We start from the raw sequence: 12,089 nt of genomic DNA, 5'->3' as shown, positions 1-12,089 counted from the left end.
AATAAATGATAAAAGCGATGCGCCGGGCGGATGATCGCCATCCTCCGAGTATCGCTTTATTTCAGACCCTTTTCTTTCACTCTAATGAAGCAGCAAAACGAGGATGAGGAGGAGGAGGAGGAGGAGGACAGAGGAGGTTGGACTGATGAACGCTTTGCCGGTTCCGGTTCTGTTTTAGCTCACTGCTCATCTTGCAGGATGCTTAAGTGGTCTACAGTTGTGGTAACTTGGCAAAAAGCAGCGGTTTGTCCTTTCGTTTCTCTAACGAAGACAACGCGAGCGGCTCCTCTGCACGACGAAGGAGAACATCCCTCTGAATGAACTAGGAAAAGCACGTTTCTGTAGACGGGATCCGTCTAGTTTATTTCAGCCTCATCATGTTGCGTCGGAGTTTTCATCACTGCTGCAACCAGAAGTTTACACACTTTATTCCATGTAAGTGAGGTTTTTATTTTGGCATTTGCAACATGAATTAATCGTTTTTTCATGGCTCAACGTCTAAACGATTGAAGACTCTATCGAATTTAAGAGTCAACCGACATTTTATGGTTTAGGGTAGAAAATTCAATCATCTATATAGAATTTGTGCATCTGATTGGCGATTCAGTAGCTTGGAGCTTCCAAAAGTTGGATGGAGGAAGCAAAAATTCTACACTCAGGTATGAAATTTAAGAAACCTTTTAATGAAATCAGACTGAACTGGTAGAAAATGTATAAGTGTTCACGTTTGATACGTTTTTTAGATGTACCTGCGGATGTGATCGTGGTTTTAGAGTTTTGGCTTCAACACTGACCTGTGATTACAGAGCTGAACTTCAAAGTGGATAATCCTGGTTTTAAGCGGGTTGGAATGGTCAGAAATGACAATACTTTGTTGGATCGGGACTTCTGAGATGTTACATTCAGATTTGTGTAAATGCCACCAACTTCACAGGTCATTAAGGTCTACAGGAATGGGTGGTGGTTAACCCTTTAACACTGGTGATGTCGCCGGCAGCAGCTAAAAAACACCAATTATTCAACTACTGTAATTCTTCAATTATTTATGAAATTAACGTAATTCCACCAGATGCCAACCGATTCTAATGTGGAGAAAAGAATCAGCAGATTTATGTCGATTGCAAAAACACTTAACTACAATGAGGTGTTGCATATCAGAGCAGAGCTACTTTTCTCAGCTTCAGAATTTGCTGGAATTACATAAATTGCGTAAACAAAGTTATGCTAGTTCGATAAACGTCAACGCAAGGGTTAAATTCTTAAAGTGTTGGGTCATAGCGCCCACTGCTGGTAGCAAATGAAGAAAGCAGTTTTGCTTCTGGCTGTACATTTGACTTCCAAGAATAAAATCCTATTTAGCCGATAAAGACGCAAAGCTCCTTTTCTCCGCAACAAAATCAGCAGATTATTTTTGTAAATAAGTAACTATTGTAAAGTGTTACGAATCGGCGCAAAGCTACTTTTCTTAGCTTCAGAATTTGACGGAATTACGTTAATTGTGGAACCGATTGAAAATTTAAGCTATTTCAAAAAAAGATCAACGTTGGAGCTTCAATGTTAAAGGGTTAAATTCAGGGATCACAGCGCCCCCTGCAGGTAGTAAATGAAGACAGAAGTTTTGTCTTCATCTGTAAACACTTAACTATTGTAAAGAGTTACAAATCGGCGCAAAGCTACTTTTATGTGCTTCAGAAACAGCGTAAACAGTCAAAGAGTTGTGGGAGTTCAAAGGACGTCAACACTGGGGTTAAATTCCGAAGGTTTTGGGTCACAGCGCCCTCTACAGGTAGCGAATGAGGACAGCAGTTTTGCCTCCTTCAGTACATTTGACTCTATGTGTAAAATCCTAGTTAGCCGACAATAACGCAAAACTGCTTTTCTCCGCATCAAAAACAGCAGGTTTATGTTATTTTCGTTAACACTTCAATATTGCAAAGTGTTTATAAAAATAGGCAAAAAGCTACTTCTCTCAGAATTTGACAGAGTTACGTTAATTTGGATTGCAAAGTTAAGCTAATTAAGAGTTTCAACAAGGATTACACTCAGGGGTCACAGCCCCCTCTGCAGGTATCAACTGAAAACAGCAGTTTATAGCAGTCATGATTTTTTTTCCAAGTGTAAAATAATTGAATCATATTTAGCCTTTGAGGTGTTTGATTAACTAAGTGACAATAATATTAAAGGAGGAAATAATTTGTGAAGTTTGTCGATGACTAGAAGAAATGGAGTGCTTGTAATGTTGTGAAACTAAAGGTTTCTCTGTAACAAAAACAACAAACATGGCTGCAAAATGAGGAATTTCCTTAGCTTCACTGTCAATCATGTGGAACATTTGGAGTTTGAAGGTAAACTTCTCATTGCAACAGCATGGAGACCCATCAAATCTTGTCAGAAAGGCGTTTTGAGCTCCTTCTGTCCAACGGGAGGTTGAAATAAACCAGAAATTCAACATGGTTGTATGTATTACCTTTGGGATGAAGAGCATCGGAACAAAACAATCTATTCTGCTCAAACCTAACTGACAACCGATCCACTAAAATACTTCCATCCACAGTTCTGACTCCGCTAGGACTAAACTCACGTAGAGATCGGGTGAAAAGCTTAAGGGAAAAAAAGCTAATACTTCATCCTGTTGTTGATCAAACAATGCAAGATATACACAAATGTAAACCTGCCAGACATCAAAAACATTACTTAGTTTTAATACGTCTACCAAAAAAGTACACCTTACTGAGATAAGCAATTATAATAATTTTTCGAGATATTTCGTACACTGCAATAACATTATTTTATACTTTTCTGCGATTCTTTGCTCTTTTTTTATTTTCCAGCCATTCACATATTTCGGGGTCCATCATTGCCATGATGATGCATCTTTTTCAAAGACTGCCTGCAGAAGCGTTTCCATTCCAAACGGCGGTGGAGTCGGCACAAACAGCTCCAGGTCGTGAGAACTTTTGAGGGGAGGAGGAGGGAGAGCCCTTATGAGGAGTCTCCCACCGCCAGGTAGGAAACCTCCGGAGGTACGAGGAGAGCAAAGGGCAAGTGCCTTCTGCCAAACCCAAAAAAAAAAAAGTGCTTCTAATGAGGAACAGTTAGCGTGAAGCTTTCACACAAATGTTTGGCTGTTTTCTTACGTTGAGCCCGGATTTTTGGAAAGGATCAAACTGAGCCGACTCTAGGAGCAGATCAGCTTTTTTTCTTGTTCGAAGAGCACTTTCATGAAGACGGCGATCGATCAGTTTTTGTTTTTTTTCGTGGCAGTAGCTCGGCCATCTTTTTCATAGCTTAACCGATCTTTCTCCTCTTCATAATAATCAGGTTTTCAGCACAGATGGTTCAAACACATTCTACCATATTTTTGTTTTTGTGTTTTTTACATTTGCAAAAAAATAAAATAAAATTAAACAAAATCTCCACTTCAAACTATATGCTTCCTGGGTCACAACAAAACAGATAATCTTCACTAAATTTCTTTATATTATTACTTTAGAAAGTATGCAGTACCACGCCTTTTGGCCTACTGATGCTGCCCTCTATAATACTAAATAGGGGATGGAAGGGAGATAAAAGCAGGAGTAAACGGAAATAAAGAAATGGGGTTAATACGTCGTTATATCTATAGGATAAGGAATAAACAAAAAAAAGCCCAAATAAAAGCTGCTTCAACTTCTTTTCTCACCTTTTTTCTTTTTTTGCTCAAAGGGGTTCAACGTCCTTTTAAGGCTCAATCAAAAGCTTTTGTGCGCACTTTCATTTAAGGCTTCTAAGTGAATGTTCGTCTCTTTTCTCCGGTTGTCCCGCAGCTTGATCGGGCCCGGCGAGGGACCACCCGTCCCAGCTGAGCTTGGGCAAACGGGGAGGCCTTCTTTCTCACTGGAAGGCTTGGTGGAAGCGAGGCAGTGTGGTGGTACTGAGGCTGGAGCTAAACACTGGTGGGAGGGGGTGCAGGTGTCCCAGGCCTAGCCCCCCGCTGGAGCTCTGCTGCTCCTGAGGTTGTGGTTGCAAAGAGGTAAGAGGCGCCGCGCTGACGGCGGCCGCTGCCGAGGCGACTGCTGCGGCCTGAGGCTCGGCAGCGTGCAGAGATGAGGAGGAGGATGTGGAGGAAGTCGCAGATGAGGTGTAGCCCATCACCAGGCCTCCGGTGCTCATGGGGGCGCTGTACGGAGGCAGGTTGAGGGGCAGAAAACCCAGCAGGTGGGAGAAGTCCATGTTAGCAGCACACAGAGACTCAGCGATCACCGCAGGGCTCTTGGACAGGAGGGGATCCCCGCAAAGCTCGTCCGCCAGGCCCGAGGTAGGCTCCAGTCCGTCCTTGGGGGGTGAGGCAGCGGCGTGAGGCTCTGCAGAGGGGACCGGGCCAGGTAGACCGCTCTGCAAATCCATGAGGAAGCTCTCCATCTCCACTTTCAAGGGCTTGTCCAGCAGGTATGAGGTAGATCCCAGCTGGTATTTGGGTGCTGGCTGGGGCTGGTGCTGCTGCTGGGGGGCCGCAGGCTGATGGTGAGGGGGAATAGGAGGGGAATGGTGATGGTGGTGGTGGTGGTGGTGATGGTGGTGGTGGTGGGAGTGTGGGTGGATCGATGCGGGGGACTCCATGGGGCAGCCCATGCCCATAGCTGCAGACAGGGAGTTGGGCATCAGGGACGGGTGTGGATGACCCACCCCAGGGTTAGACATGGCCTGCAAATGGTGGGGGTTGTACATGCTCATGGGGAAAGATGCCCCGCTCGGGAACGACTTGCCCATCATGGGGTCTTTGTTGGGCGCCATGCCGCACATCATGGGGCTGAGCTCCTCCTTCACAGAGCACGGCGGAGAGCCTGACGCGAGGAGGCCCAGCATGTCCGGAGGTTCCGTCTTGATCTTCAGCAGCTCCTGAGAGTGGCTCTTCTTCACGTGACGCGTCAGGTGGTCTTTCCTGCCGAAGCGCTGGGCACAGTACTGGCACAAGAAGTCCTTGCGGCCCGTGTGGACCACCATGTGACGCCTCACGTCCTTCCGCGTGTAGAAACGTCTGTCACAGTGGTCGCATGGATGCTTCTTCTCCTTGGCGCCTCCCGAAGACTTCCCCGAGTGGCTCTTGAGGTGCTCCAGGAGAACGGGGGTGCTCTCGTAGCTCTGCATGCACACTTTGCAGGTCAGGTCACCCGCGGTCGCCGAGTGCATGGCCACGTGGCGCTTGTATCCCAGCTTGGTGTTGTAGTGCTTTCCGCACTCGTCACACTTGAAGGCCTCCTTGTTGGGGTCATGGGTCTGCAGGTGGTTCTTCAGGTGGTCTTTGCGGTGGAACATCTTCTCACAGAACGAACACTGATGGGTCTTCTGTGGAGAGTGTGTGGCCATATGCCTGCAAACAACCAGACATTGTTAGACAACAACGTAGTCACACCTAACTACAGTGCAGCTGTAAGATCAGCATAATAAAACTCCATCTAAAACATTTATCATTTCACATTCTGTGATTGAGATTTTATTAAATTAACTATATAATATGGCATTTATTTGTATTTTGTTGACAAAGAACATTTTTGGAGCGAAATGGAGCTTTTAGAAACCCACCAAAAAAAGAAACCGAACATTTTTCTATTTTGGGATGGGGACCGACATGAATTTCCCACAATAACAAGCATCAGCGTTGCCTAAAAATTACGGAAACTCCGTGACTCACTACTGAAGTCCCGCCCACCGACGTCGCGGGAGGTGCAGATTCCTGCCGAGCCGACCTGAAATCCAGATGGATCAAACTTTTTCCCAGAAAACATTGGTTTATAATTTTTCCCAAACACAATAGAGAAAATTTATGAGAAAAAAAGGAAAAGCTAAAAAGAAAAAAAAAACAGAATTCTAAGAAAAATATAAAATAGACAGCACAGAGAAATTCATTTTTTTGGGCTGCCTGGTGTGACTTTAGCCTGGATTTTTTTGTATTTTCATTCAAAAACATGTCGATTCGTTTGTTGACAAATTGTATTCTTGCTGTTTTTATAAGATTACAAATAAAACTTTCATTCTATGTTGCAATAAGAGTTTTTAAACATGTTTGGGTTTATAACAGCAAAATTAATCATTTTTTTCTGATGGAATTTTCAGTTTTTGGATGATTTTATGTCTAGTGTATGAATATAACATGGAAAATGAGAAGATAAAGGTGGTGTCACATAGGAGAGGTTGTGCTGATTAAAATGATACTAAATAACCAGCATGTAGTCTTTCATATTGAAAATACAGAACTCAACTATGGACAAAAGCTGAGTTTTAGACCCTAGGTTCCAAAGGGTTAAAAATAAATGTTCTAAATGCACAATTATATCTGTGATTTCATATTATGATTATTTGCTGATAATAAGTGGCTGGCAAATACTGTAACTGAAAAAAATAAATTAAAAAAGGCGATTGCAGTTAATTTTTTCCAGATTTGCGATTAATTAGTTCATTTTCTTTCTATATCCGGCCCTACTTTTTACTGATCTGAAAAATGATACAAACCGTGACCCTAAAACTGTGACACGATCTGAACCCACCTAGTTCTGTCCCTTTTGGGCTCACGGGGGTGCCGGAGCCTAACCCGGCTGCTGATGAGCAAAGGAAGGATACACCCTGGACAGGTCTCCAGTCTGTCCCAGGGCCTCAAAGGTCAAAGGTCAACAGAACTCCAGGGGCATTTTGATTAAAGCTGGTGTATAATTTTGTAAAAATTGCTTGAAGAAAAGTTTTCTTTTCCCAAACTGTGGGAAAACTGGAAAATCGCTAAATCTCAGATTTTGCCAAACAAAGGCCGCCAAGCCACAGGTCATGTGGCCGTCCATTAATAATTTCAAAACTTTCTTTGGATTTCCTCAACGTGGGTTTTGGTGTAATTTGTGTATTTTGAAATCATTTTTTCGGCTCTATCAGTGATTCTCGGCCCATTCATCTTCTTTACGTCTTTGCTTGCCGTGATTCTTTCCTCTTGGTCATTCACTCTGCTCAGAATTCATTTTTGCCGGGTTCTACGTCTGTGCCATTTTTGGTGAGGTTTTTAAAAAGTTTCGGGGTCAAAGGTGTAGAAAAATTTCCAGCTGCAAAAACAATATGGTCCTTGCAGTCAGTGACTGCTGTAGGCCATAATGAAAATATCTGAGGGCCCTCTGGCCACATGCAAGATGGCACCAGAAACAATCTCTATCCGGAAGCAGAAATTTCTCAACTTTAGCCGGTTGCGTAAGTGGAAATTTCTTAAACATTTGGAAACCCTTTTAAAAAAAATATTTTAAAAACTTTTAAGAACTATCAGCTTTTAAGCTTTTAAATCTAATAGTTTAGTGTGCAAGATGAGCTTCTAATGGGACAGAGAACGTTCATCGTTTTATTTCTTTCAAATTAATATTAACAAGTGTTCACATTTGTTTTACCTCCGGAGAAAAAGCCGGAGAAAGGCATTTTTTTCTCCGTGACTCAGCTGATCACGTAAGCAGTTACGATATGTTAAAGGGAAAAAAGGTTGACATCTTAAAACAGGGGGTTCCAGTCGAGGACTCAATTTACCAATAATTTGGGGCGGAAATTATGTTTTTTTGTGGTCGGCTCCGGCAGGGGGAGGGACTTCCTACCGGCTATTAATTTGCAAACGTCATATTTTTTCTCTTGAAATATTTATGGACACAAACATCCCACGGAGCGCAGAGATCTGTGCATCAGGAAGAAAAATGATGTCGTTTCTTCAAGCAATAACTTCATCTACAAGTTTTGCACTTTACCACCATTCAGCCATCAGGACGTTCTCAAGCTCAAGAGCACTTGGGTCTGACCGAGATGCTGCTTCATGACCTGAAACAGACGCTGATTCTGGAAAACCTCAGAAAGTTTCTGAATTCAAACTTTTAGTGGTAGTAAGGTGGAAAATTCTCTACGGACACGGGAATCTTTCAAAAACTCTGGCTTACTGCCTCATCAGGTTGAAGGTTTGATTCCCTCAAACGTCCAGAGCAGAGCTTGTGTACCTGAAGAGTTTGTACTTGGAGCTGAAGGCCTTGGGACAGTGTGGCTGCGAGCAGTGGAAGGGCTTCTCTCCCGTGTGGCTCAGGCCGTGGAGGCGGAGCTTCTCCTGGGAAGTGAACAAGGCCCCGCAAACCAGACACTCGTTTCCTTTTGCTCTTCCCACCTCCTCCTCTTCCCTCCCTCTCTCTTTCCCCCTCTCTCGCTCTCTCTCCGTCCGTGGCAGCGGGGCGGCGCTCCCGAACAGCTTGGCGGCGGTGCGGCGTCCCTCTTCCTCCGGCGTCAGTGCGGTGATGTGGTGTGAGGCATCGGCGGCAGCAGCTGCCATGGCAGCCCTAGAGTGCCGCTGCCATGAACATGCACTCGTGGCTCCCCGGCCCTGCAGGCACAATGCGGGAAGGTCCGGACGGGACTCGCTGCGGCGGCGGCGGGAGACGGACACTCACAGGAAAGACCGGCAATCCAGAGGAAACAGCCAGTTGATCCGAAATCTGAGGAGACACAAACGCTCCTGAAGTCAGATTTACTTTGAAAACATCATAAGTAACAGATGATAAACAATCCCTACTTTTTCTGGGTCTCTCCTCCTCACCCGGTCCCGATGGCGGTGGCTGGAGGGGAGTGAGAAATTCCGCTCTGCATCCTTACGGTTCTGTGAGCAGAAACAACAGGAGAACATTCAACCCACAGAACTCAAGACTTTTTCATTTCTGATAAAGTTTAAGATCTGCAGGGAAAGATCGATGTTGGGGATCAGCAGCAGAGATGCAGCCAGAATGAAGGAGTTTACACGACAAGATAACCTGGGAGGAAAAAGTCTTTGAAATAGGAAAAATTGATGTTTCAAAAATATTTGTATTTCGTATTTGTGATTTTTAAAACACACTGGGCGGGGCCACAAGCTTCCTGCTCCGCCCCATTCTGATCCATCCACTTGCAGACAAACAGATCCATTAACGTCTTCATTGCTTGTTATTTTTGTTGCACCAGAAATATTCGGTTGGGTTGTGAGGTTCCAGTAAGCAAGTGCTAGAAAGCGTAAACAAAGGGGTGATGGGAAACAAGGGATGGCTTACTCTGCAAAGCCTGCATCAACAGTGGGGAATTTCTAAGGAACTACTGCAGATTTGCAGAAACTATGTCTTTATTTTGGCTAAAAATAAAACTTGGCTACAAAAAAAACTTGATAAAAAATAATAAAAAGTTGATCAGAGTGGGACTTTGAACAGAAAATGAATCTTTTTCATATTATTTCACAATTCCAATGGATTAAAAAATTAATGCAATTCAAATAATATTAATTTATTCAACATTTCTTCTAAACATAATTTTTCTGTTTATTTTTTTACTTGAAAATATTTTTTAACTGATTTAAAATGAAAAAAGTGAAACTTGTAATTTTAAAAAGATGAATTACTGTGTAAAAAGCAGAAAATCTTTGAGAAATGTATCCATCACAGCTGATATAAAACAAATAACGATACAAACCGCAATCAATCAAATAGCCAAACGTAGTAGTTATTTATCTCCAACTTGTGGGTGGGACACAGAGCAATCCTCTACTGAGTTCAGAGCAGGGAACTTATGGCCCACCTAACGCACTTTCTACGTCTTTTTCCAACTGCATTTTGTCGTCTGCTTCTGGTTCACAACAATTTGAACAAATAAATATTCATAAATAACATTTTAAGTTGAATACATGTCTTCCATTAAAAGAAAAACGCAGAAACAACATGTTAAAAACACCATTTCAATCACAACATGTAGAATTAAAGTTTTATATGATCATATAAATGGATATAGTTTACTCTAAAAGGCTTAAGTAAAGTATGGTTAAAATGAATCATTACTAATAATTGTTTTGTTTTTTTATTAGATTTTTTAAATTGGATTCTACATCCAGCAGGGGGTGCTGCTGCCTCCTCAACAGGACTTGTCCAGCATCCCGGACTAACCCCTCAGAATCTCTTCAGTTCAGCAGGTTGGGGTTTTTATGACAGTCTCACTTTACAACAGAAGAGGGCGCCAAACCACAACTCAGACAGCTCCTCTTCTCTGGATCTAAAGTCTAAATGTTCTGCCTAAACTTTTCCTGACGTTAACTCCACCTCTGGTGTGTGTTTCCAGCTGTCAGAGTGCACCATGACGACGTGTGTACATGTTATGAAACCGGATAAGGCTCTCGTAATCCATAGCAAAACAGAAACACAAGCCCCAGATAAGAGGGGAGGGCTGTTACAGGAGGGGTGGGGGGGGAGCAGCTACCTGTACGGAGCAGCTTTGAAGTCCAAACAGGGACGAGATAAAGGAAACATCAGCTGCTGCTTCCCCCGGTGTGACGGGAGGCTGAACCCTCCCTATTTACCTTCAGTGACCTTCTGACCCCCCCAACCCCGCTCGCCACCACACCAGCTAAGTCCAAGGTTAGGTCTGGCGTGTTGACGCGTGGGCTCACACGCCGCGGCGGCATGTTTTCTGCGTCTTGTTTACGGCGCTTCAGGGCCTGAGAGCTGCAGCTTTGTGGCGGTCATCCCCCGGCAGGGGGGGCTGCGGCGGGTGGGGGTGGGGGGTCAGATCTTTTGTAGCTTGGAGGCTGATTTCGCATTCCTGACGTGAACCATGCAGTGTCGCGCTGCACAACATCCCATGCAGGGAGCGCAGTCCTGGTCGCCATGGCAGCAGGTTTATGCAAAGCAAGAAATGTCATATAATTGATGAAAAACTTCAAACTAGTATTAATATTATTAAATGATTGACTGATTGTTTATTTTTAGCCACTTCAACACTTTTTAAAAGTTGTTTACTGGTTTATTTTGTCGCTGTGCTGTCGTTTAAAGTATCCACTCATCTGAAAATGTTGATGAGTTTTTCTAATATTTTCAGTCACATGGTAAATATGAGATTATTAGTTAAATAAACTAAAAATTGACTCGATTTGCTTCCGTTCTGATCTTTTCAAAATAAAATACTTTGTAACTGCACTATAAGAGTTTACATTATTTTTTATTGGGGTCCGGGTGAATACTAAATTCTGATTGGCTGCAGGGTGTCCATTAAAAGTGATACTGCAGAGTTAAAAAGAAGTTCTGGTCATATAGCCTGAATAATATTGCAATGGACTAAAGACTAGCTAGAACAAAGGAATCTTGGAACATAGGTGGACAGACGATAATCCACAGTTTATCACAGCATCAAGACAATAGAAAAGATTTCTGTCCTTCAAATGTCTAGAATGGACATGACAGGATCTCCTTCACATTTTACCATCATCGGCAGTAATGTCGACTTTAATTTTAGTGAGTCGTCCGTCTTTCTGTCTTGTTTAAGTTATTGCTTGATACAGAGTTAAGAGTTAAGAGTTAAGTTAGGACTACTGACATTTGATCTAAGAGGAGGAAACAAATACAAGTGTGTTTGTTGATCCTTATTGAATGATCAGAGGTAATGCTGGATCTACTTGTGGACTTAGTTTCATAGGAAGAGAAATTTTATTTATCATCTGGACAAAATCAAGCATTAAAGCAGCATCACATCCAACGCCATCGACTGCCTCTCTTTGCTGCGCCTGTCCAATAACGTGTTGACGCCCCAGGTGCGTGTGGGAGGAGCTACCAGCTAATGTTTTTAGCCTGATCGCTACATGGAGCGGTGTCTGTGGGTCTCTCATTTACAAAGCATGGTCTAGAGATCAGGTTGATTTATGTTGAAGAGTTCTACAAATAACACGGGTAATTACGTCTCTATGTCTGGGTTCATGAGATCATTCAGAGACGGTTCTGTGAGCATCTCTTCCAGTGACGGCTACTTCCGCTTTCTGTGTCTCTGTGGCTCAGTTTGATGACCCGCATTAGTCGAAGAGAGAGAAAAACAAACAAGAATAAAACTATGGGACCTTTTTTAAATGTGTTTTTAATGAAAATAAGAAAAGTATCTCAAAGTTTAGGAGGCACGATCAGGCTGCCTCCCCAATGCTGCAGCAGGTCTCTGCGACAGACTGTCAGGGTGTTCCCGTCTTCACCCAATAGTAGCCAGGAAGCTCTGGAAACCCCGTAGCCCCGAAAGTGATACAACTGGTTAAGAAAATGGATGGAAGTTCCTAAAATCGATTTGCC

The 12,089-nt window shown here is 43.2% G+C and overlaps 1 protein-coding gene across 1 annotated transcript in view; it reads right to left on the bottom strand.

The window, feature by feature from the left end:
- Nucleotides 1-6: 6 nt before the first annotated feature.
- The window catches only part of plagl2 (pleiomorphic adenoma gene-like 2), a 60,805-nt gene continuing 48,722 nt past the window's right edge, over nucleotides 7-12,089 (bottom strand). The window contains exons 2-4 of the mRNA XM_024293756.2: nucleotides 8,546-8,629; nucleotides 7,983-8,468; nucleotides 7-5,350 (exon numbers count right to left, since the gene is read on the bottom strand). Coding sequence (XP_024149524.1) covers nucleotides 3,874-5,350; nucleotides 7,983-8,305 — 1,800 coding nt within the window. The 5' untranslated portion in view covers nucleotides 8,306-8,468; nucleotides 8,546-8,629 and the 3' untranslated portion in view covers nucleotides 7-3,873. The remainder of the gene's footprint in view (nucleotides 5,351-7,982; nucleotides 8,469-8,545; nucleotides 8,630-12,089) is intronic.

Source organism: Oryzias melastigma, linkage group LG7 (genome assembly GCF_002922805.2).
Source record: "Oryzias melastigma strain HK-1 linkage group LG7, ASM292280v2, whole genome shotgun sequence".
NCBI classification, from domain to species: domain Eukaryota; kingdom Metazoa; phylum Chordata; class Actinopteri; order Beloniformes; family Adrianichthyidae; genus Oryzias; species Oryzias melastigma.
This window is presented reverse-complemented; position numbering and strand designations above follow the sequence as displayed.